Below are 24573 nucleotides of genomic sequence, written 5' to 3' on the forward strand. Positions count from 1 at the left end.
TTAACTGCTCTTCAATAAATGTTCTTGTGAAATTTAAATCATTTTGATTTACTTGGGAGTATAGGATAATAGTAGGACTGGTACAGGAACCCAGGAACCAAGGATTGAACCACCCCAAGCTGCTGGTAGTTCTCACAGTGTAGTCAATGGATTGTTACTAGTTTGAGAAACTTCTGGTGGTGAATGGAGATCTCCTTTTATTGACATGTTTGTATTATAAATGCTTGTCATGAATTATACTTTTATTCCAGTAGAACTTGTGAAAAGCAAAAGCATCATTTGGTTGGTAGATAATCGAAAGTTGAACAAGTCTTTAACTCTGAGTTACTGTTTTAGAGATTGAAGGGCTATTGGAAGTAGATGTGATCTTATACTAGTCATATAGCTTGTGGTAGAAGTTTTAGTCACTTTTTTTTTTTTTTTTTTTGGGTGAGTCTGTTTCGGATTTGGTATACTTACAACATTTTTAGTTTGGTCTTAGTAAATTTGGTGGGGATGACAGACACATAAGCCCATTGCTAAACACATACCCAGCTCTAGACAGGAGGGAGAAGCTTTAGCATGGTAGCTCCTTCTCTATAAATGAGGAATTGTCTTTGGTATTAATAGCAAATCCATTTAGTTGATGTAATATAGGCAGGAATACTCTATAGAGCAACCATTGGGATTCTCTCCATATTAAAGTTTTAATGTAACCAAATATAAATATAATTATCCTTTCTGCTTGATCCTGAACCTCTCTTGACCTCACAGTTTTAACATGAAGCATTTGCTTATTCATGCTTGGGCAGCTCAACAATTATAAATCTTTTTTTTTCTTTGATTGATATCAGTCTCGGATCTGGCTTTGAATAAAGAACAATTCAACACACCCTGTAAGCTAGGCCTGCCTTTCTCAATGTGTGTATTTAGCAGCTATAGTTGAACCTAGGAAAGGGGGCCCTCTGAAAATTCTCCTCAATTATTCATTGCAAATGAGTTTTCTCTTTGTGCACCATTCACAATAGCTAAGTTGTGGAAACAACCTACATATCCATGGATGGATGAATGAATAAACAAAATGTGGTATAAACATATAATAGAATACTATTCAATTTTAACAAAGAAGGGAATTTTGCAATGTGCCACAACATGGATGCATCTGGAGGACATTGTGCAGAGTGAAATAAGTCAGTCACAGAAAGATAAATACTGTGTGATTCCACTTACAAAAGGTACCTGAAATAGTCAAAATCAGACACTCAAAGAGTGGTTGCCAGGGGTTGGGTGAAGGGGGAAATGTGGAGTTACTAACCAATAGGCATAAAATTTCAGTCAAGTAAGATGGATAAGCTCTAGAGATCTGCTCTTTACCATTGTACCCACAACAATGTAAATTATATATATATAAATTTTTTGGCTGTGCCCTGTGGCATGTGGGATCTTAGTTCCCCGACCAGGGATTGAACCCGTGTCCCCTCCATTGGAAGTGTGGAACCTTAACCACTGGACTGCCAGGGAAGTCCCAATGTAAATTATTATTGACACTTACAATTGTCAAGAGGGTAGATCTCATGTTAAAGTCTTCTTACCATTAAGAAAAAAAAGTTCTTTCCTGTTTTTGTCTCTAGTAACCTATCTGTTTTATAGCTAAGTTCAGTGCGGACTTCTTCCTGATACACCAGAGCTGTGCCATGTCTGTTGGAAAGCATTCCTAAAATCCCTGTCAGCTGGAGTTGGCTAGTGTGACATTTATCTGGGTCATAGGCTCAGGCCTCTAAAGAGTGGTTTGGGTATAAGTGAAATTTTGTGACTTTAGCAGTTTCCTTATCATCATATAGTGGGAGGCAACAGAGACTTTTCCATATTTTGAACTTGTATTTATTGGTTCTGCCTTGATAAAAGGTACAAAAGGGCAGCCCTTTGCATCAGATTCTGAAGGTTATCCTGCTTTATCGATCAAGCTATGAGCTCAAATCATTCAGTAAAATAGGTAAATTTAAGTGTCATTAGGTTTTAGACATGGCATGGCTTTTTTTTTTTATTCCCTCCTCTGAATGGGGATTTATTTTCTTACTGATTATTTCACCAATTGGTGCTAGTGATGGGTTTAACTATTTGAATACTGATAACTCTGCATTGTTCACTACTAATATGTAGAGAAAAATATAAATGCAGTTATGTGATTTAGTATTGCTTTTGAATTGAGGTTTTTAAGTACCTTAAAGTCAGGATCTATAAGTTTTCTTTTTTTACTCATTTGTTTTTATTAGATGTTGAATAGAATAAAAAACTAACAGTAAGTTATCCATAGGATCTAAAGAAACATGGTACAGTAAATGCCTCTATACTTAACCACCTAAGTTATTAAAAAGAACATTATTAGTAAAGCAAGTAAAACCAGAAGGCTCTTATGTGTCTCTCACCCAAGTGGAACTCCCTATTCTGAATTTTGTGTTTATCATTCATTTGCTTTTCCATGTTGATTTGATGTTTCTGAGATTTTTATAAATGAAATCACTGCAAGTATTCTTCTAAAACTTGCTTTATGTATTGAGGTGCTCCTGTGTTGCACCTAGGAGTGCAACATAGGAAGGGGGACTGGGAGCTGAGGCTCAGGCTTCGGTGGTCAGACCCCAGGGAGAGGACTGGGGTTGGCTGCGTGAACACAGCCTGAAGGGGGCTAGTGCACCACGGCTAGCAGGGAGGGAGTCTGGGAAAAAGTCTGGACCTGCCGAAGAGGCAAAAGACCATTGTCTTGGAGTGCACGAGGAGAGGGGCTTCCTGCTCTGTGTTCCCACAGGTGACAGAGCACCACCTAAGTGAGCTCCAGAGATGGGCACGAGCCGCGGCTATCATCTCGGACCCCAGAGGCGGGCATGGACCGCTACCGCTGCCACCAAGGATCCTGTTTGCAAGCGCAGGTCACTACCCACACCCTCCTGGGAGCCTGTGCAGCCTGCCACTGCCAGGGTCCCATGATCCAGGGACAGCTTCCCCAGGAGACCACATGGTGCACCTCAGGCTGTTGCAGTGTCACTCTGGCCTTTGCTGCCACAGGCATGCCCCGCATTCCACCTGTGACTGCCGTACCCCTCCCTCTCCTCAGCCTGAGTGAGCAAGAGAGCTCTAATCAGCTACTGCTTTAACCCCCTCCTGTCTGGGCAGGAAACAGATGCCTGAGGGCGGCCTACACGCAGAGGTGGGACCAAAACCAAACCTGAACCCCAGGAGCTGTGCGAACAAAGAAGAGAAAGGGAAATTTCTCTGTGTAGCCTCAGGAGCAGTGGACTAAATGCCCTCAATTGGCTTGGTAAACCCTGTATATGTGGAATACCTGAATAGATAATGAATGCTCCCAAAAAAAGGCGGTGGACTTTGGGGAGCAGCTGTAGACTTGGGGTTTGCTTTCTGGGTCTAATTTGTTTTTGTTTTTATGTCTATTTTGGTTTTTGGTTTTATCTTAGTTTAGTTTTAAGTGCTTGTTATCATTGGTGGATTTGTTTATATGTTTGGTTGCTCTCTTCCTTTCTTTTTTTTCTTTCTCCTTTTTTTGTGAGTGTGTGTGTGTGTATGTTTCTTTGTGTGATTTCATCTGCTTTTACCATTTGTTTTGGGGCTCTGTTCAGTTTTTTCTTAAAAATAAATTTATTTATTTATTTATTTTTGGCTGCATTGGGTCTTCATTGTTGCGCATGGGCTTTCTCTAGTTGCAGTGAGCGGGGACTACTCTTCGTTGTGGTGCATGGCTTCTCACTGCGGTGGCTTCTCATTGCGGAGCACGGGCTCTAGGTGCGCAGGCTTCAGTAGTTGTGGCTTGTGGGCTCTAGAGCACAGGCTCAGTAGTTGTGGCACACGGGCTTAGTTGCTCGGTGGCATGTGGGAGCTTCCTGAACCAGGGCTCAAACCCATGTCCCCTGCATTGTCAGGTGGATTCTTAACCACTGTGCCACCAGGGAAGCCCTGTTCGTATTTTTATTTTTTTATTTATTATTTCTCCTTTTCTTCCGAGCCGTGTGGCTGGCAGTGTCTTGGTGCTCAGGCTGGGTTTCAGGCCTGACCTTCCAAGGTGGGAGAGCCAAGTTCAGGATGTTGGACAACCAGAGGCCTCCCGGCCCCATGTAGTATTAATCAGCGAGAGCTCTCCCAAAGATCTCTGTCTCAACACTAAGACCCACCTCCACCCAATGGCCAGTAAGCTCTAGTGCTGGATGTCCCATGCCAAACAGCTAGCAAGGCAGGAACACAACCCCACCGATTAGCAGAGAGGCTGCCTAAAGTCATACTTTGTTTACAGACACCCCAAAACACACCACCTGACGCGGCCCTGCCCACCAGAGGGACAAAATCCAGCCCCATCTACCAGAACACAGGCACCAGTCCCCCTAACCAGGAAGCCTACACAAGCCACTGAACCAACTTCACCCACTGGGGGCAGACACCAGAAATAATAGGAACTATGAATCTGCAGCCTATGAAAAGGAGACCCCAAACACAGTAAATTAAAAAAAATGAGAAGACAGAGGAATACGCAGCAGGTGATGGAGCAAGGTAGAAGCCCAACAGACCAAACGAAGAGGAAATGGTCTACCTGTAAAAGAATTCAGAGTAATGATAGTAAAGATGATCCAAAATCTTGGAAAAAGAATGGAGAAAATGCAAGAAACGTTTAACAAGGACCTAGAAGAACTAAAGAACAAACAAACAGAGATGAACAACAGTAACTGAAATGAAAAACACACTAGAAGGAATCAATAACAGAATAACTGAGGCAGAAGAACAAATAAGTGAGCTGGAAGACAAAATGGTGGAAATAACTGCCGATGAGCAGAATAAAGAAAAAAGAATGAAAAAAATTGAAGACAATCTCAGAGACCTCTGGGACAACACTAAATGCACCAACATTCAAATTATAGGGGTCCCAGAAGAAAAAGAGAAAAAGAAAGGGTCTGAGAAAATATTTGAAGAGATTATAGTTGAAAACTTCCCTAACATGGGAAAGGAAATAGTCACCCAAGTCCAGGAAGCACAGAGAGTCCCATACAGGATAAACCATAGGAGAAACACATCAAGACACATATTAATCAAACTAACAAAAATTAAATTCAAAGAAAAAGTATTAAAAGCAGCAAGGGAAAAGTAACAAATAACATACAAAGGAATCCCCATAAGGTTATCAGCTGATTTTTCAGCAGAAACTCTGTAGGCCAGAAGGGAGTGGCAGGATATACTTAAAGTGATGAAAGAGAAAAACCTACAACCAAGATTACTCTACCCAGCAAGGATCTGACTCAGATTTGACGGAGAAATCAAAAGCTTTTCAGACAAGCAAAAGCTAAGAGAATTCAGCACCACCAAACCAGCTTTACAACAAATGCTAAAGGAACTTCTCTAGGCAGGAAACACAAGAGAAGGAAAAGGCCTACAAAACCAAAACCAAAACAATTAAGAAAATGGTAATAGGAACACACATATCGATAATTACCTTAAATGTGAATGGATTAAAAGCTCCAACCAAAAGACACAGACTGACTGAATGGATACAAAAACAAGACCTGTATATTTGCTGTCTACAAGAGACCCACTTCAGACTTAGAGACACATACAGATTGAAAGTGAGGGGATGGAAAAAGGTATTTCATGCAAATGGAAATCAAAAGAAAGCTGAGTAGCAGTACTCATATCAGACAAAATAGACTTTAAGATAAAGACTATTACAAGAGACAAAGAAGGACACTACATAATGATCAAGGGATCAATCCAAGAAGAAAATACAACAATTGTAAATATTCATGCACCCAACATAGGAGCACCTCAATACATAACGCAAATGCTAAGAGCCATAAAAGGGGACAATCACAGGAACACAATAATAGTAGGGGACTTTAACACCCCACTTTCACCAATGGAGAACGTTCATCCAAAATGAAAATAAATGTGGAAACATCAGCTTTAAATGACACATTAGACTAGATGGACTTAATTGATATTTATAGGACATTCCATCCAAAAACAACAGAATACACTTTCTTCTCAAGTGCACATGGAGCATACTCCAGGATAGATCATATCTTGGGTCACTTGGTAAATTTAAGAAAATTGAAATCGTATCAAGTATCTTTTCTGACCACAATGCTATGAGACTAGATATCAATTACAGGAAAAAATCTGTAAAAAATACAAACATACGGAAGCTAAACAATACACTAATAAATGACCAAGAGATTACTGAAGAAACCAAAGAGGAAATCAAAAAATACCTAGAAACAGATGACAATGAAAACACAACGACCGAAAGCCTATGGCATGCAGCAAAAGCAGTTCTAAGGTGGACGTTTATAGCAATACAATCCTACCTCAAGAAACAAGAAAAATCTCAAATAAACAACCTAACCTTACACCTAAAGCAATTAGAGAAAGAAGAACAAGACAAACCCAAAGTTAGCAAAAGGAAAGAAATCATAAAGATCAGATCAGAAATAAATGAAAAAGAAATGAAGGAAACAATAGCAAAGATCGATAAAACCAAAAGCTGGTTCTTTGTGAGTTAAACAAAATTGATAAACCATTAGACTCATCAAGAAGAAAAGGGAGAAGACTCAAATCTACAGAATTAGAAATGAAAAAGGAGAAGTAGCAACTGACACTGCAGAAATACAAAGGATCATGAGAGACTACTACGAGCAACTATATGCTAATAAAACGGACAACTTGGAAGAAATGGACAAATTCGTAGAAAAGCATAACCTTCCAAGACTGAACCAGGAAGAAATAGAAAATATGAACAGACCAGTTACAAGCACTGAAATTGAAACTGTGATTAAAAATCTTCCAGCAAACAAACGCCCAGGACTGGATGGCTTCACAAGTGAATTGTATCAACATTTAGAGAAGAGCTAACCCCTGTCCTTCTCAAACTCTTCCAAAATATAGCAGAGGGAGGAACACTCCCAAACTCATTCTACGAGGCCACCATCACCCTGATACCAAAACCAGACAAAGATGTTACAAAAAAGAAAACTACAGGCCAGTATCACTGATGAATATAGATACAGAAATCCTCAACAAAACACTAGCAAACAGAATCCAACAACACATTAAAAGGATCATACACCGTGATCAAGTGGGGTTTATCCCAGGAATGCAAGGATTCTTCAATATACACAAATCAATCAATGTGAAAAACCATATTAACAAATTGAAGGATAAAAACCTTATGATAATTTCAGTAGATGCAGAAAAAGCTTTTGATAATATTCAACACCCATTTATGATAAAAACTCTCCAGAAAGTGGGCATAGAGGAATCCTACCTCAACATAATAAAGGCCATATAAGAAAAACTCACAGCCAACATCATTTTCAGTGGTGAAAAACTGAAACCGTTTCTTGTAAGATCAGGAACAAGACAAGGTTGCCCACTCTCACCACTGTTATTCAACATAGGTTTGGAAGTTTTAGCCACAGCAATCAGAGAAGAAAAAGAAATAAAAGGAATCCAAATCAGAAAAGAAGAAGTAAAACTCTCGCTGTTTGCAGATGACATGATACTATACATAGAGAATCCTAAAGATGCTACCAGAAAACTACTAGAGCTAATCAATGAAGTTGGTAAAGTAGCAGGATACAATATCAACGCACAGAAATCCCTTGCATTCGTATCACTAACAACAAAAAGCTGAAATAGAAATTAAGGAAGCTCCCATTTACCATTGCAACAAAAAGAATAAAATAAACCAACCTAGGAATAAACCAACCTAAGGAGACAAAAGACCTGTATGCAGAAAATTATAAGACACTGATGAAAGAAATCAAAGATACAAACAGATGTAGAGATATACCATGTTCTTGGATTGGAAGACTCAACATTGCGAAAATGACTGTACTACCAAAAGCAATCTACAGATTCAACGCAATCCCTATCAAACTACCAAGGGCATTTTTCACAGAACTAGAACAAAAAATTGTACAGTTTGTGTGGAAACAGAAAAGACCCTGAATAGCCAAAGCAATATTGAGAATGAAAAACGGAGCTGGAGGAATCAGGCTCACTGACTTTAGACTGTACTACAGAGCTACATTAATCAAGACAGTATGGTACTGGCACAAAAACAGAAATGTAGATCAATGAAACAGGTTAGAAAGCCTAGAGATAAACCCAGTCACATATGGTCACCTTATCTTTGACAAAGGAGGCAAGAATATACGATGGCGAAAAGACAGCCTCTTCTATAAGTGGTGCTGGGAAAACTGGACAGCTACATATAAAAGAATGAAATTAGAACACTTCCTAACACCATACACAAAAATAAACTCAAAATGGATTAAAGACCTAAACTTAAGGCCAGACACTATAAAACTCTTAGAGGAAAACATAGGCATAACATTCTATGACATAAATCACAGCAAGATCCTTTTTGACCCACCTCCTAGAGAAATGGAAATAAGATCAAAAATAAACAAATGGGACCTAATGAAACTTCAAAGCTTTTGCACAGCAAAGAGACCATAAACAAGACGAAAAGACAACCCTCAGAATGAGAGAAAATATTTGCAAATGAAGCAGCTGACAAAGGATTAATCTCCAAAATTTACAAGCAGCTCAGGCATTCTGACACTGGTCAGAATGGTCATCATCAAAAAGTCTAGAAACAATAAATGCTGGAGAGGGTGTGGAGAAAAGGGAACTCTCTTGCACTGTTGGTGGGAATGTAAAGTGATACAGCCACTATGGAGAACAGTATGGAGGTTCCTTAACAAACTAAAAATAGTAGTACCATATGACCCAGCAATCCCACTACTGGGCATATACCCTAAGAAAACCATAATTCAAAAAGTGGCATGTACCACAATGTTCATTGTAGCACTATTTACCATAGCAAGGACATGGAAGTAACCTAAGTGTGTATCGACAGATGAATGGATATAGAAGATGTGGCGCATATGTACAATGGAATATTACTCAGCCATAAACCGAACGGAATTGTGTTGTTTGAACTGAGGTAGATGAACCTATAGTCTGTCAGTCATGCAGAGGGAAGTAAGTCAGAGAAAAACAATTACCATGTGCTAACACATATATATGGAATTCAAAAGAAAATTGTTCTGATGAACCTAGGGGCAGGACAGGAATAAAGACGCAGACGTAGGGAATGGACTTGAGATGGTGTGGGGAAGGGGAAGCTGGGATTAACCGAGAGGGTAGTATTGACATATATACACTACCACATGTAAAATAGATAGCTAGTGGGAAGCAACAGCATAGCACAGGGAAATCAGCTCAGTGCTTTGTGACCACCTAGAGGTGGAAGATAGGGAGGGTGGGAGGATGGTGCAAGAGGGAGGGGATATGGGTATAATATGTATACATATAGCTGATTCACTTTGTTCTACAGTAGAAAGTAACACAGCATTGTAAAGCAATTATACTCCAATAAAGATGTAAAAGAAAAAAAACCAACTAGATTTGGATAAATTGAAAGAAAAAAAAAAAAGGTAAGTGAAAAGGTGTGTATCAGTGCAAAGGAGAGGACATTCTCTCCGGGGGAAGGATATGTTTATGGAAGCAGGAGCAAGCTGAGACGTGTTATGGCAGGTAGATTAGCTTTACGGTGGTAAAGAGTCTCAGTACAGAAATACAAGGAAATGAAATGATTGTTAGCAGGGTAGAGACCTTGCTGTTCCATTGAGTATATTTTTTCAAAATGTAAATACCTTCATTTGTATTTTCAGTATAAAAAGCAGTACATGATCTTTGCATAAACTTAAAACAGAAGTGTATAAAGTGAAAACTCTGTCATGATTGTATCCTAAGAGAGTGTTAACAGTTTGGTTTATTGTCTTTTCAGACTTTTATGTATATATTACATAGAGGTTAGAGCACGGATACTGTGTCCAGAGGGCCTGCATTTAAATCCTGGCTTTGTGATTAATTAGCTGTGTGGTTCTTTTACATGTTAATTAATCTCTCTGTGCTTCAGTTTTCTCATCTGTAGAATGGGAAATTAATAGTACCTAACCCTTTAGAGTTGTAAGGATTAACAGTTAATGCATAGTAAGTCCCTAAATCAGTGCTTGGCATGTAGTACACATTTAAATGTTACCTGTTGTTTTTATCTTTTGAAAACAAAAACGGGATCATTGTTCTTTATTATACACAGGTGTACAGTTTTGTAACTTTTTAAAAAATGAATTTCTTTCTTACTGTGGTTAAAAAAGACATAGAGACGTTACCATCTTAAGCATTTTTAAGGTACAGTTCAGTGGTGTTTATTATTTTTACATTGTTGTGGAACATATCTCCAGAACTTTTTTAATCTTTTAGAACTGAAAGAACTTATTATTTTTAAATTACTTAATTAATTAATTTCTACTTTTGGCCGCATTGGGTCTTCGTTGCTGCACGGGGGCTTTTCTCTAGTTGTGGCGAGCGGGGGCCTCTCTTCGCTGCAGTGTGTGGGCCTCTCATTGTGGTGGCTTCTTTTGTTGCGGAGCACGGGTTCTAGGCGTGTCGGCCTCAGTAGTTGTGGCTCGAGGGCTCTAGAGCGCAGGCTCAGTAGTTGTGGCGCACGGGCCTTGTTGCTCCACGGCATGTGGAATCTTCCTGGACCAGGGCTCGAACCCGTGTCCCCTGCATTGGCAGGTCGATTCTCAACCACTGCATCACCAGTGAAGCCCCTGAAACAACTTATTAAACAACTCCATCCAGCCCTGATAACCACCATTCTGCTTAATTTGAGGTGGGGAATAGCATGAGTATTTTTAAAGAAAAGCTTTCCAGGTGATTCTAAAACCTATTCAGGAATGAGAACCATACTACCCCATATCAGCCCCTAAAACTGGTAGACGTATGTTGGTGCTAAAGAAAAAGTGTGTTCTCTTGGGCTGAAAAGTCAAGCTTTACCTACTAGTTATAGTAGGTAATCAATAGACAGTGCTTTGGTGCAGCGAAATAGGTGGAAAGTAGGGCAATGAGATAAAGTGCTCTCAAAGGAGTACTGAATAAGCACATGTGCCCTATTACGCTTCAGGTGGGTTGGGGCGTGGTGTGGACACTTCATGGAGAAGGTGGCATTTGTAACAGACCTGAAGGGATAGGTAAAGCTTCTGAGGACAAGATGTAAAGGTGTGAGTGTCAGGAGCAGATAGACCAGGTTGTGCAAGGGAAAGGAGAATGTGGTGTTCTCTGGGAAACTCTAACCCTAGTTTAGTTAGGTTGTTGGTACATTTTTCAGGGTTAAGGAAAGAAAGATTGCCCAGCTAAGAGTCAGGGGTTGATTCTTCAGGGTGTGGAGAATAAGTCACTCAGGTTTTTGAGTGGTCCTAATCAGGTAATGAATGGGGAAGAAAAAGAATGAGATTGTGGTGTAAGGAAGGAGCACTTGTTCAGTCTTCAAGAGTTATCAGTAGATACAGGAATGTTCTTGATGCCATCAGGGATTTTGAAGACTATGACCTGATTGCTTCATGGCCTCAGCAAGTAAGAGGAAGGGGTGGGTGTCTTTATACAAGTGAGAGGTATTTATTATTAATACTTCGGTTTCTTCATTTACTCAAATCTTCATATATTTTGAAATACAAGCCTTTAGCTAAGCTGTTTTGTGAGACAGTTCCTCAGTTTATTTAATGACAATAATCCTCTTAGTCCTCTTATTGAAGCTGGGATTTGATGTAAGTTTCATGAACCAAGTATAAAACACTCTGAAATCCTCTGAGGAAAATACAAGGCTATTTATTTGGATAGCTACTTTTCAATGAATGTGATGAATTTCAAAATGTTAGTTGATGATAGCTACATTGAAAATATAGTTGGGAGAAAAATTGGTGTGGTATAGCGTTGATCCCCAGTGCATTGTAAGCTTCTTCAGAATACCAAGTAGTCTGAAAAATGTGAAGCATGTTCTGCTTTTCTAGGAGTATGTTCATAATCGTGTTGAAAGTGGGTTTTTTTTTTTGCTGAAATAGAATCAAGGAGGATTATTTTAAAATCTTGGTAATTGCTCCATAGCTTATGACTTTTCAGAATAGATACGAAAAAAATAGTTTACCATGAATACTAACGGTATGTACCTTAACTTAAGGTGTGTACCAATACTTAAATGTTGGTCTTTACACATTATCTTGGGCTTTTAACTTTGAAGTGACAGAGGAGAAGCGTTTTGAAATATAGTTCCTTTAAAAAACTTATACTACTTTTAGTTTGTTCAAAGTTTACCAGAGATCAAATCAACAGAGATTACAACGAAATAGATTATTAATTGAATTGTAGAGGCAGTAATTGCTAAAGGGTTTAGAAGAGGTGTCATTTGTCACTGGGGGACAGGAGGAGTTTTACAGAGAAGGTGGTATTTAAAGTCATTTGTTACCTTCTAAACTCTTGCAGGAAGGTAAGGTTTGGATGGAGAGGAGGGCATCTGATTATTTAAGCTTAATTGCTTTGAAAGATAAGATATGAAATTGGGCACAGGTGAGAGTGGCTCCCCCTCCCTGCTCCTGTCTCAGAGCAGCTCTTTGTTCTGTTTCAAATACTAAAGATTGCTGTAGATTTCTTTTTACAAGAGTTCTATGATCAGTAGTGGTAAAAAGAAAAACTTGGCATCTACTCTGATACACTCCAGATGGCAAGCATTAGCAAATAGAATTGAAAATCTTTGTTTATTTAGAATCAAGAAGATTTGATGATTGGGTTCCTGCATGTTGTCGTGTTATAAATAACATTACCTTTTGAGTGGAGAAACTAGGAACAATCAACAAATAATGGTGAATGTGTAGACATACCCACTGTAAGAGATGGGTCACTGAAGAAGACCACGTTAGGAAGGATGTGAGATTGATGTGAAAAAAAAAGAATAACATGATTGTTTTTCTTGATGCCAGTCTGTCAAGCCTTGTTCACTGTAAGGTGATGTCCCCCAGGAAGAGGCTGAAAGAGGTGAGCTGTGTGTTTTAGCCACTGGGGTATACTTAGTTGTGGGGCAAAGAGTAACTTGTCCGGTTAGTAACACCGTGAGCAGAAAGTATAAACACATTACCTTAATGCTGTATTAATTGTTTTAAAGTGTGCTTCAAGTGACAAGATGCCTTAACTCAGAATAAGAAAACAGTTTGTCTTTTAGATGGAATCTTCATGCAGCTGGAAAATGGCGTTCAACTTAAAATACTGGCTGTAGGAAAGGAACCGTAATATAAATACACTGTACAGTTTAGAGATTACTATACCAATTATTATTATTATTATTTAAATAAATTTATTTATTTTATTATTTTATTTTATTATTTTATTTTTTTGGCTGCATTGGGTCTTCATTGCTGTGCGTGGGCTTTTCTCTGGTTGCGGGGAGCAGGGGCTACTCTTCGTTGCAATGTGCGGGCTTCTCGTTGCGGTGGCTTCTCTTGTTGCAGAGCATGGGCTCTTGGTGTGTAGCCTTCAGTAGTTGTGGCACACAGGCTCAGTAATTGTGGCTCATGGGCTCTAGAGTGCAGGCTCAGTAGTTGTGGCGCATGGGCTTAGTTGCTCTGTGGCATGTGGGATCTTCCTGGACCAGGGATCAAACCCGTGTCCCCTGCATTGGCAGGCGGATTCCTAACCACTGCGCCACCAGGGAAGCCCCCAATTATTATTTTTTAAATATGGCTTTGATTTTTGAAAAGACATGCACATGGCTTAGCGTCAAATAGTCTATAATCCTTACACCCTATACCAGATATCTCTTTCAACATTTTATCCCAGTTTTATTGAGAAATAATTGACATAACATTGTATAAGTTTAAGGTATACAACATAATGATTAGATACATGTATATATTGTGAAATGATTACCACAATAAGTTTAGTTAATGTTCATTACCTCACATAGTTTCAATTTTTTTCCCCTTGTGATGAGAACTTTTTAAGATTTACTCTCTTAAGCAACTTTCAAATATACAGTAGAATATTGTTAACTACACTCATCATGTTGTACATTGTATCCCCAGAACTTATTTATCTTTCACCATTTTAAACAGATTCTTTTGGCACTTAATTCCATATCTCTAAAATACATGGTTAAATTGCTCTGTCTTGATAATCTGGTTTTAGACCTTCTCTCTAGGCTTCCTGGAATGGCAGAAGAGGGTTTAGCTATTACACTCCTCACCTGCCATGTGCCTGTCTTCTGACTTGTAAGGTGGTTATAAGTCATGTAGTCTACTTGCCACTTATAGCTGTGTGACCTTGGGCAAGTCATTTAACTTCTGTGTGGCTCAACTTTTCTCATCTGTAAAATGAGTACTATATAAATAGTATCTAGCTCATAGAGTTGTTAGCACTTAACCTATGTAATTAGAACAGTGCCTAGCACATAGTAGGCTCTATATAAGTGTTATATATTATTATTACATAGTGATTACCTTTCCGTTCCTGTGTAACTCATTACTTAGCTTTCTGTGTACTTGTCTTTAATTACCCCAACCCTTCCTCTGGTTTTGTAAGTCTTTTTTTAGTATATTTAAACATACTTGGTATTCTTTACTTGGTTTCGTGTTCTTGAAGAGTCTCTCCCAGAGTCTTCTGACCTCTCCAACCTGGATTAGTCCATCTCTAGATCTGTTGTATAGTGAGTTTTTTTTTTTTGTAGGGAGGTGGGTGGGATGGGGAGGGGATCATCTTACATCATCCTGTGGTTTTCTTTTATCTTCTCGAATGTAGCATCGCCTGATTCCTACATCCTGCTAAAATATTTCACGGAAAATTTCCTTGAAAAATAACATTTTGAGAAAATATTTTACTTTCTAGGGTTATAAAGCATTTGTTTCTAATTTAAAACCACATATGGGTAGCAATTTTATATTTTATGCCCTTTAGTTAGAAATTATTTTGTTATTTAGAGGTGTGTGTGTGTGTGTGTGTGTGTGTGTGTGTGTGTGTGTGTGATGGTAGAAGGTATTAAATGGCAATTTTACATGGAATACCTTAGTTTGGACCCAGAATAGGTACTTTCAAATTCAGGAATGCTTTTTTTTTTTTTTTTTTTAAAGTTTTTAATTTTTATTTATTTATTTATTTATGGCTGTGTTGGGTCTTCGTTTCTGTGTGAGGGCTTTCTCTAGTTGTGGCAAGTGGGGGCCACTCTTCATCGCGGTGCGCAGGCCTCTCATTATCACGGCCTCTCTTGTTGCAGAGCACAGGCTCCAGACGCGCAGGCTCAGTAATTGTGGCTCACGGGCCTAGTTGCTCCGTGGCATGTGGGATCTTCCCAGACCAGGGCTCGAACCCGTGTCCCCTGCATTGGCAGGCAGATTCTCAACCACTGCGCCACCAGGGAAGCCCCCAGGAATGCTTTTTATATATTGAGCACTCATTTAATATTAAATGATTGATTTTGGCAACTCTTAAACCTTCTATTTGTTGAAAGTTTCAAAATAGAAACAACCAAGTCTTATAGTTATGGAACCACAATACGGCAATGTGGTTGCTAAAGCAGTATCTCTAGAATTTATAAAATAGGCTTGTTGTATCTTCTTGAAAGGACATTTTCCTGAACTTTTTAATGTTACCCTATTCCTTCCTCTACCTTGTGTCTAGTAGGTCTTCTTGAATAGGCAGGTAGTTTTTTGTTTTATTTTGTTTTCTTTCTTTGAAAATGAGGAAGAAAGGACTTGCTTGTAACCCACCAGAAGGAGTTTAAAAAGTCATGCTGTATAATGTTCTGGCAAAGTTTGCTCGTTTTTGTTATTTAGAGGTTGCATTTTACCAACATGAAGAATTAGTAATCTAGTGGAGTGATTTGCTTAGCATTTTTTGTTTTGGCCGTGCCCTGTGGCTTGCAGGATCTCAGTTCCCGGACCAGAGATTGAATCCGGGCCATGGCAGTGAAAGCCTGGAATCCTTACCATTAGGCCACCAGGGAACTCCCTTGCTTAGCATTTAATAACTTTTCAATATTGTAATTTAAAGTTAATGAGTTTATTCTGTTTATGTAAAGTCCTTTCTGGGAGCTACTGATGCATCAGGATGGTTAAATTCTATTCAGTATAGTTTTTAAAAAAAATTATTTATTTATTTATTTATTTATGGCTGTGTTGGGTCTTCGTTTCTGTGCGAGGGCTTTCTCTAGTTGTGGCAAGTGGGGGCCACTCTAAATCGCGGTGTGCGGGCCTCTCACTATCGCGGCCTCTCTTGTTGTGGAGCACAGGCTCCAGACGCGCAGGCTCAGTAACTGTGGCTCACGGGCCTAGTTGCTCCGCGGCATGTGGGATCTTCCCAGACCAGGGCTCGAACCCGTGTCTCCTGCATTGGCAGGCAGAGTCTCAACCACTGCGCCACCAGGGAAACCCCTATTCAGTATAGTTTTGTTGCTGAGTGTTTTTCTGTGTGTGTGTTTTAATTCCATGAAAATCTCGGAAGTTATTTTATTATAGTAATATTATATTTTGTTTATTAAAAAAGATAATACGTGATAGTTGTAGAGAATTTAAAGTGATGGGTTCCTTCTCCCCAAATTTATCTCTAATTCCCCAGGATCTCTATTAAATATTAACAGTTTGCTATGTATCCCAAGGTGTTTTCAAAGAACGTGGTGCATCTCTTAATCAGCATATTAGTCAACAGAATTCAATAAGAAACTTTCTTTTTTTTTTAAATTAATTAACTTTTTTTATTTATGGCTGTGTTGGGTCTTCGTTTCTGTGTGAGGGCTTTCTCTAGTTGTGGCAAGCGGGGGCCACTCTTCATCGCGGTGTGCAGGCCTCTCACTATCGTGGCCTCTCTTGTTGCGGAGCACAGGCTCCAGACGCGCAGGCTCAGCAATTGTGGCTCACGGGCCCAGTTGCTCCGCGGCATGTGGGATCTTACCAGACCAGGGCTCGAACCCGTGTCCCCTGCATTGGCAGGCAGATTCTCAACCACTGCGCCACCAGGGAAGCCCAAGAAACTTTCTTGATAACATGGTTTATTCTAGTGTCTAGTAGGAAAATAATTACTAACGGTAAGAGAATTAACATACAGTAATATAAGCTCTGTGGATGAAAACATTTAATTATAGAATGTTTAATAAGTGGTATGATTCTGTTTGAGACCAGTCTTTCGTTTCTTCTTTGACTTTATCCTTTGCCAATTCTTAGTATACACTGAGAAATGTTTATTTATTTTTCATATTTATATAAAAAAATTTTTTAAGTTAAAAATTTTTATTTAACCTTTTTTCTTAAATCTGTTTCCTTTTACCTAGATCTTACCTGCTTCTTCCTCTCTCCTCTGTATGCTGCTAGATTTTTTTTGCTTTTATTTGTGTTTACCAGTTTATTATAGAGGATACAACTCAGGGACAGCCAGATGGAGGAGATGCATAGGGCAAGGGATTGGGGTGGGGGATTGTGGTGCAGAGCTGTATCTTATCCCTTTTACTGAGCCGTTGCTTCTTCAGAGCACTGTCCTGTGAGCCTTGTAGCTAGATAGAAAGAGAGTAGACTTTGGAGCCAGAGAGCCCTGTGTTGCAGTTCCAGCTCTGCCACCCAACAGCTGTTTGAACTGGTTCATATTATTTACCCCTTTCCTGCTTTAGTTTCCTCATCTGTAAAATGGGAATATTAATATGCAGTTCCTAGGATTAGTGTGACGTTTTAATGATGTAGTACATGTAAGGTGCCTGGCACAAAAAAGGCCCTCACCAAATGGTAGTTTCCATTAGCAAATGTCAAGGCTGGACAGGCTTTTATCTGTAATGGAAGGTGATGTGCTAACCCAGCTTGATGGGAACCTTCCTTTATAGATAGTCACCACTTGGTCCTTTTTACTCATTAAGATGATGACAGGGCTATTTTTATTTTTGAGACAAATTTTGAAGCAGAGTATTATCCTTCCCTATTATCTGTTGGCCAGTAGTAATAAGGGTTGGTAGTAATAGTGAAATGGCAGGTAGACAGGAAAGGGAAGAAAGAGCAGCAAGAAAACCCTGGATTAAAATATCCAGCAATACATATCGAGAGACATAAAATGCCTACAACTTTGTAAAACAAATATTACTAAGTTGCATTATGCAGTATGTAAAGGAATAATCCACCACAGTCAGCTAGTTTATTTCAGGGAGGTAGAAATCATTAAATAATAGGTGAAGCTATTAATATAATACATCAAATCATTACATCAGATACAAAAAATTGCTTATGAAGATGCTTAAATGAATTTGATAGGATTCAATACCAGTTCCTAATAACATTATTTTAAGAGTAGAAATAGAAAAAATTATTTCCTTAATATAAGAAAAAGTATAAGATACCTCCAGTTTTATTCTTTTTCAAAATTGTTTTAGCTATTCTAGTTTGCCTTTGCATATCAACTCTAGAATCATACTTTTCTATGTTAAAAAAAAATCCTGTTGGGATTTTTTTAAAAAAATTTATTTATTTATTTATTATTTATTTATTTGGCTGTGCTGGGTCTTAGTTGCAGCACGCGGGATCTTCCTTGCGGCATGTGGGATTTTTAGTTGCAGCATGTGGTATCTTGTTCCCTGACCAGGGATTGAACCCAAGCCCCCTGCATGGGGAGTGTGGACCACCAGGGAAGTCCCCTCCTGTTGAGATTTTGATTGGAATTGCTTAAAACTTATAAATGAATTTGGGGAGAATTGACATCTTTCCTGTATTTAGTCTTCTACTTCAAGAGCACAGGATGTCTAGTTATTTAGTTCTTACTTGATTTCTTTTATCATTGTTTCTTAGTTTTCAGCATACAGCTCCTGTACGTCTTTTGTTATATTTATACTATGTATTTAATATTGGGAGGAGTGATTGTAAATGGTGTTATTTTGTGTATTTCCAATTACACATGGCCAGTATATAGAAATATGGTGGGTTTTTGTGTGTTGACCTTGTATTTGTGGCCCTGCTAAACTAATATTTTAGTTCTGGGAGTTTTTTTCCCTTGGTATTTTTATATAGATAATTATGTCAGCTTTGAATGGGGACAGTTTAATTTCTTCCTTTCTGGTCTGTATGCCTTTTATATTTTTCTTACCTTGTTGCATTGTAAGACTTCCAGTGTGATGTTGAAATATCCATGTTGAAAGTGGACATCCTTGTCTGGTTCTGATCTTAGGGAGAAAGCACTGTGTCTTTCACATTAAATATGATATAATCTGTAGGCTTTTTGTAGATGATCGTTATCAAGTTGAGGAAATTCTCTTCTAGTTTACTGAGAGTTTTTATCATGAATGGTTGTTGATTTTTGTTTCCAACTATATTGTGGATTTTTCTTTTTCTTCTTGCACTTCTGTTACTTTCTGCTTCATGTATTTTGAAGCTCTGTTGTTTGATATATACAATTTAGACTGTTACATCATCTTAGTTAATTGATCTTTTAAAAAAAATTATGTAATTTTCCTCTTTACCCTTAGTAATTTTCTTTATTATGTCGTATAGGTCCTGAGGCTCTGTTCATTTTTAAAAAAAAATCTTTTCTGCGTTCAAATGGGATAATTTCTTTCAGTCTTTTAGTTCACTGAATCTTTCCTTTGACATCTTCATTATGCTATTGAGTACATCCAATTAGTTTTTTAGTTTGGCATTGTATTTTTCAATTTTAAAATTTTCATTTGGTTTTTCTTTACATCTTCTTTGCGAAGATTTTCTTTTTTTCCCATTGATTGAAGAGTGTTTTGATTGATTGTTGGAATGCTTTAATAATAGCTGCTTTAAAGTCTTTGTCAGTTAATGCCAACATTGGTGTCATCTTAGCATTGGTGTCTGTTGACTCACTTCCCTTGTAAATTGAAATTGTCTAGGTTCTTTATATGCTGAATAATTTTAGATTGTATCCTAGAGATTTTGAATATTATGAGATCTTGAGTCTTGTTTAAATCTTGTGAAGAATGTTGATATTTTAAATTTTAGCTGGCTACTAATCTGGTTAGATTCAGCCTGCAAGTTCTAACATGCCTTCTTTGGGTCCAGTGTCAGTTCCGTTTTCAAAACCTAGCAGTGCCATTCAGATCTGTCCCTGAGACCTGGACGATGGCCTCTCTATTCTGTTCTCACACACATCAGTATTGTATTATGAACAGCTTTATGGGGTCACTTTCTGGAGCTCCTTCCTGGTACTTTCCGGTTCCTTGGGAATTCTCATTTTTGGTCCTCTGGCCAGAAAGCTGGGGTTTTAGTTACCTGCTTTGCTGCATACTTCATGACTGTGCCTTGTCTGGGCCAAATGACAGGAGGACACAGAGAGAAGAAAATAATGGGGTTCAGCCCCACCCTCGCTGGACCATAGCTTCACTGATCAGAGAGGAGATGCCTCTTCCTCAGAACTTTGACTCCTATGAGCTCACGTTGTGGGTCACCTCAGGATCACTTGGGGTTTGGGGTGTGAGAAGACAGAAACGAGAAAAGAAGGTGGACTGTATTCTGAGCACGAGGAGTTCCCTTTCCTGTTCCTTGAGCCAGAATTAGAGGGCTTCTGGACTGCTCTGTGTTTGTGCCCCGGTGGTCCCTTCCATGTTGCCCCTGGTGATTTTGGTGGGGGAGGATGGTAAACTCATCACCAGTTCAGTGGTTCCTCAAATAGCTGTGCCATACATTCTGTTTGGGTTTTGTAGTTGGACTAAATCTGTGAACCTCTGACTTTTGTCTCCTTTACAGTGGCTACTGATGTCTCTGCTCAATGTTTCTTTAATTTAAAAAATTAAAAAAAAAAACCCCTAAAACCTGGCTTCCTAAGGTTTGCTTTTGTGTCTGAATAGCTTAGAATTCTGCCAAAGATTAGTTGCGAGTTGTGCTCACACACCTTGAGCTGGCAGGCTGTTCTCTGTGATGGTCTCTGTGTTGGCTGGAGAGCCTGTTCAAACCTAAGGTTCTTCCCGACTCTTTTTTTTTTTTTTAATTTTATTTATTTTTGGCTGCCTTGGGTCTTCGTTATTGTGCATGGGCTTTCTCTAGTTGCGGCGAGTGGGGGCTACTCTTCGTTGTGGTGCATGGGCTTCTCATTGAGGTGGCTTCTTTTGTTGCGGAGCATGGGCTCTAGGTGCGCGGGCTTCAGTAGTTGCAGCACGCGGGCTCGGTAGTTGTGGTGTGCACGGGCTTAGTTACTCTGAAGCATGTGGGATCTTCCCGGACCAGGGATCGAACCTGTGTCCCCTGCACTGGCAGGCAGATGCTTAACCACTGTGCCACCAGGGAGGTCCCTCTTCCCGACTCTTGCATCCCCTTCCCCAATGTGCAGGTTCCGTGGACAGTGATGCTGGTCAGCTACAAAGGCCACAGTCATCACTAGCTGCCTAATTGCCATAAGTTTTCATAAGCTAAGAATTCAGGGCAGGGTTGACACAGACATGTTAAAAATATACAGGTGCATCATCTTTTCAAATTTCAAGTTTAAATTGCTTTTAAAAATAATAAGATTGAGGGACTTCCCTGGTGGCACAGTGGTTAAGAATCCGTCTGCCAATGCAGGGGACATGGGTTCGATACCTGGTCCGGGAAGATCCCACATGCCGCGGAGCAACTAAGCCCGTGAACCACAACTACTGAGCCTGCGAGCCACAACTACTGAAGCCCGTGCACGTAGAGCCCGTGCTCCGCAACAAGAGAAGCCACCGCAATGAGAAGCCCGCACACCGCAACGAAGAGTAGCCCCCGCTCGCCACAACTAGAGAAAGCCCCGCGCGCAGCAACTGAGACCCAACGCAGCCAAAAATAGATAAATTTATAAAAATAAAATAAAATTGATAAAACTGTTATTGGCCACACATTTTTACACAGTTTTCCCTACATTGCAGTTGAGGAAAGTGGAACGTAGAGATATTAAGATTTTTTTCCCCTTACAGCTAATAAATGATCAAGCTATGGGACAAGTCTGTCTGACTTCAAAGTCCATGATTTTAGCTGCTGCCCTAAACTTAATTTAGAAAATCATGTGAGTTTTGAGTTGTCCCTACCTGTAAACCCTTTATGAATTATGAATTATCCTTAGTAGTAAGTAGGCAATGGATTTTTTTGTAGTGTTAAAAAAATTAGGTGAAAATACTAATTTTCTTTAACATTTTAAATGCTTCTTTTATCTCTCCTCTCTGATAGTTCGTTCTTCCCCCTCCCTTTCTTGATTTAAATTGGTGTGTAAACTTCTGTGTTCTCTAAATGAATCAGTTGGGATAGGGATGTTATTTTATTTAAGGAAATATGTGTCAGCTTCTGTGAGGGTAAAAAAAGATGCTGGGTGAGGCAAAAGTATTTTGTTCACATAACCTATTTAGAAAAGTTTTATAAATAGGTTGTATCGGGTTGCCAACTATATAAAGGCAGATCTTATTTTGCAATTTTGATATACATGAATCTAGTTACCACAGAGTAGTTAAAACCAGTCTCCCAACAACATGAGTAATGACATGAAGTACATAAGACTTCACTGCTAGCTCTTCAGTCCTCAGATCACTGCGTAAATCACAGCTGTGCGTCTTGATCAGTGAGTGACCAGTCCCTCCACTTCTTTCAAAGCCTGTCAGCGATTGGTCCCTGTGCATCTGTCACTTGGTTCTCTTGCAGACAGCAGAGCCTGTAGTTGCCTAGCTTTCTTGTTTCCCAATGATAAACTTATGTGACATTTTACAAAAATGGATCATTGAAAGAAGGAATTGGCTAACAAGATGGAAGTGCAACAAAGAAGGGCTAAGTGTTAATGCTGGAAGTGAAATCTAAATGGAACATAAATGGAGTTGTGGAAGAAACAGCTGACCCAGGGGAGTGTTGACATTGCCCACCTTTCTAGAGACTCTATAGATGTGCAGCCAGAGGAAGTCGGACAGACTTGTTGACATAAATGAGGAAAATGGTTGTGATGAAAAGAATGATGGTGTCTCAGGGGAAGTGACACCAACAAAAAACTTTACATTGAAAGAACTCTCAGAGGTATTGAGAGTGCAAAGGATAAAATTTGGAAGCTGTTTTAAACCTAAAAAGGCGTATGACAATCTGCCAAGCATAACAATGATATTCACTCTGTTTACTGAGTTATACAGTGGGAAGAAGGCACACGTGTTCAAATTAGTCTTGATAAGTTTTTAAATAAAGAAATAAACTACTCTAATTTTCAATATATCTAATGTTTTAAATTACAGTATACTAAACAAATATTAGTTTTACTTTTTCAGTTTCCTGTATATTTATAACCTACAGTATGAGAATTTTTTTTAAACATCTTGTTCAATTATTTATTTATTTATTTATGACTGTGTTGGGTCTTCGTTGCTGTGCACAGGCTTCTCTAGTTGCAGTGAGTGGGGGCTACTCTTCGTTGCGGTGCACGGGCTTCTCACTGCAGTGGCTTCTCTTGTTGCAGAGCACGGGCTCTACACGTGCGGGCTTCAGTAGTTGTGGCACATGGGCTCAGTAGTTGTGGCTCGCGGGCTCTAGACCTCAGGCTCAGTAGTTGTGGCGCATGGGCTTAATTGCTCTGTGGCATGTGGGATCTTCCCGGACCAGCGATCGAACCCGTGTCCCCTGCATTGGCAGGCGGATTCTTAACCACTGTGTCACCAGGGAAGCCCAAGAGAATTTTTAATATTTTGATAAAAAGTTTTAAAGGTCATGGAACAATTGTGATTTTCCCTGTTGATTATGAAGATTGCTTTTTACGGTTACAGCTTGTATGGTTGTTTACTACTATGCAAAGCAAGGACTGCCTGTATTAAAAATCAGTTTTATGGAGTTCTTCAGGACCATTCTGTGTATTAAAGTTTTAATTTTGGGTTTGTGGATGGAGATCAGGGATGCTGTAAACTCAAGTCTTCATCAGGTTGTTCCTTCATTTAAAACCCTTTAATGGCTTTTTCTGTTGTCATTAGAATAGACCAGAATTTTTAACAGGCTCTGATCTCTGCCTCTGTCTTTAGCTCTTGTCTTCTACCTCTTGTTACAGCACTGTGTATTTTCTCTGTTTAGCCCTTGTGACTTAAACTATGTAGTAAATTGTGTGATTAGCCATGTAATATTTGTCTAGAATAGGCCTATATTGTTCACTGCTGAATGCCCAGCACCTATGTGCATATAAACATGTGCTTACAAGTCTGTTCATTCATTCATTCATACATACAAGTACAGAGTTCACGTTACAACCACATGGCACTCTGTATTTTATATGTGCATGGATATAATTTTTTTCTGTGGAGGGGAATGATTGCTTTCCCAAGGTTCTCAAAGGCTTCAGTGGTCTGAAAATGTTAAGTATTGTACTATAGGAATTGATACAGTGAAATGTATACTCAAGCCTAGATGGTATCATTAAACATTAAAGATGTTCACTTTCCAGTCTGCATTTGAATATTTGGACATACAAGATATTATATATGGCCCTGAGCAAGCATTTAAAATTATTACATTGTCTGTAGAAGATAAAATTCATTTTAAAAATGGTTATTTGTGTTGGGATATATTAATATAGTAGCATTTAAAAAATCTCTATCAATTTTACATAAGGTATAAGACAGAGTAGAGTTGCTGTTGGATGGGAAATCGGCTGCTTGGCAAATTTCATCTTCTAGAAAATTGTAAATTTCTTCTAGTTTTCAAACTGTGTTTTCCTTTTCAAATTACCTATTGATTTTTTTTTTTTTTGGATCCTGATTCAGTT

General features: G+C 39.0%; 1 protein-coding gene across 4 annotated transcripts in view; it reads left to right on the forward strand.

Moving 5' to 3' along the window:
* The window catches only part of METAP1 (methionyl aminopeptidase 1), a 68407-nt gene that overhangs the window by 6431 nt on the left and 37403 nt on the right, over positions 1-24573 (forward strand). For 2 of the 4 annotated variants that reach the window (XM_082461809.1, XM_082461810.1), the window contains exon 2: positions 12855-12909. The exons of 1 other annotated variant lie outside the window; for it this stretch is intronic. In XM_082461809.1, the coding sequence (XP_082317935.1) occupies positions 12883-12909 (27 nt within the window). In that variant the 5' untranslated portion in view covers positions 12855-12882. Of the gene's footprint in view, positions 1-2782; positions 2904-12854; positions 12910-24573 lie in introns of all 4 variants that reach the window. One more of the 4 variants, XM_082461807.1, reaches the window with a different exon arrangement.

The sequence above is a fragment of the Balaenoptera physalus genome (genome assembly GCF_965194825.1).
Source record: "Balaenoptera physalus genome assembly, chromosome: 5".
NCBI classification, from domain to species: Eukaryota; Metazoa; Chordata; class Mammalia; order Artiodactyla; family Balaenopteridae; genus Balaenoptera; species Balaenoptera physalus.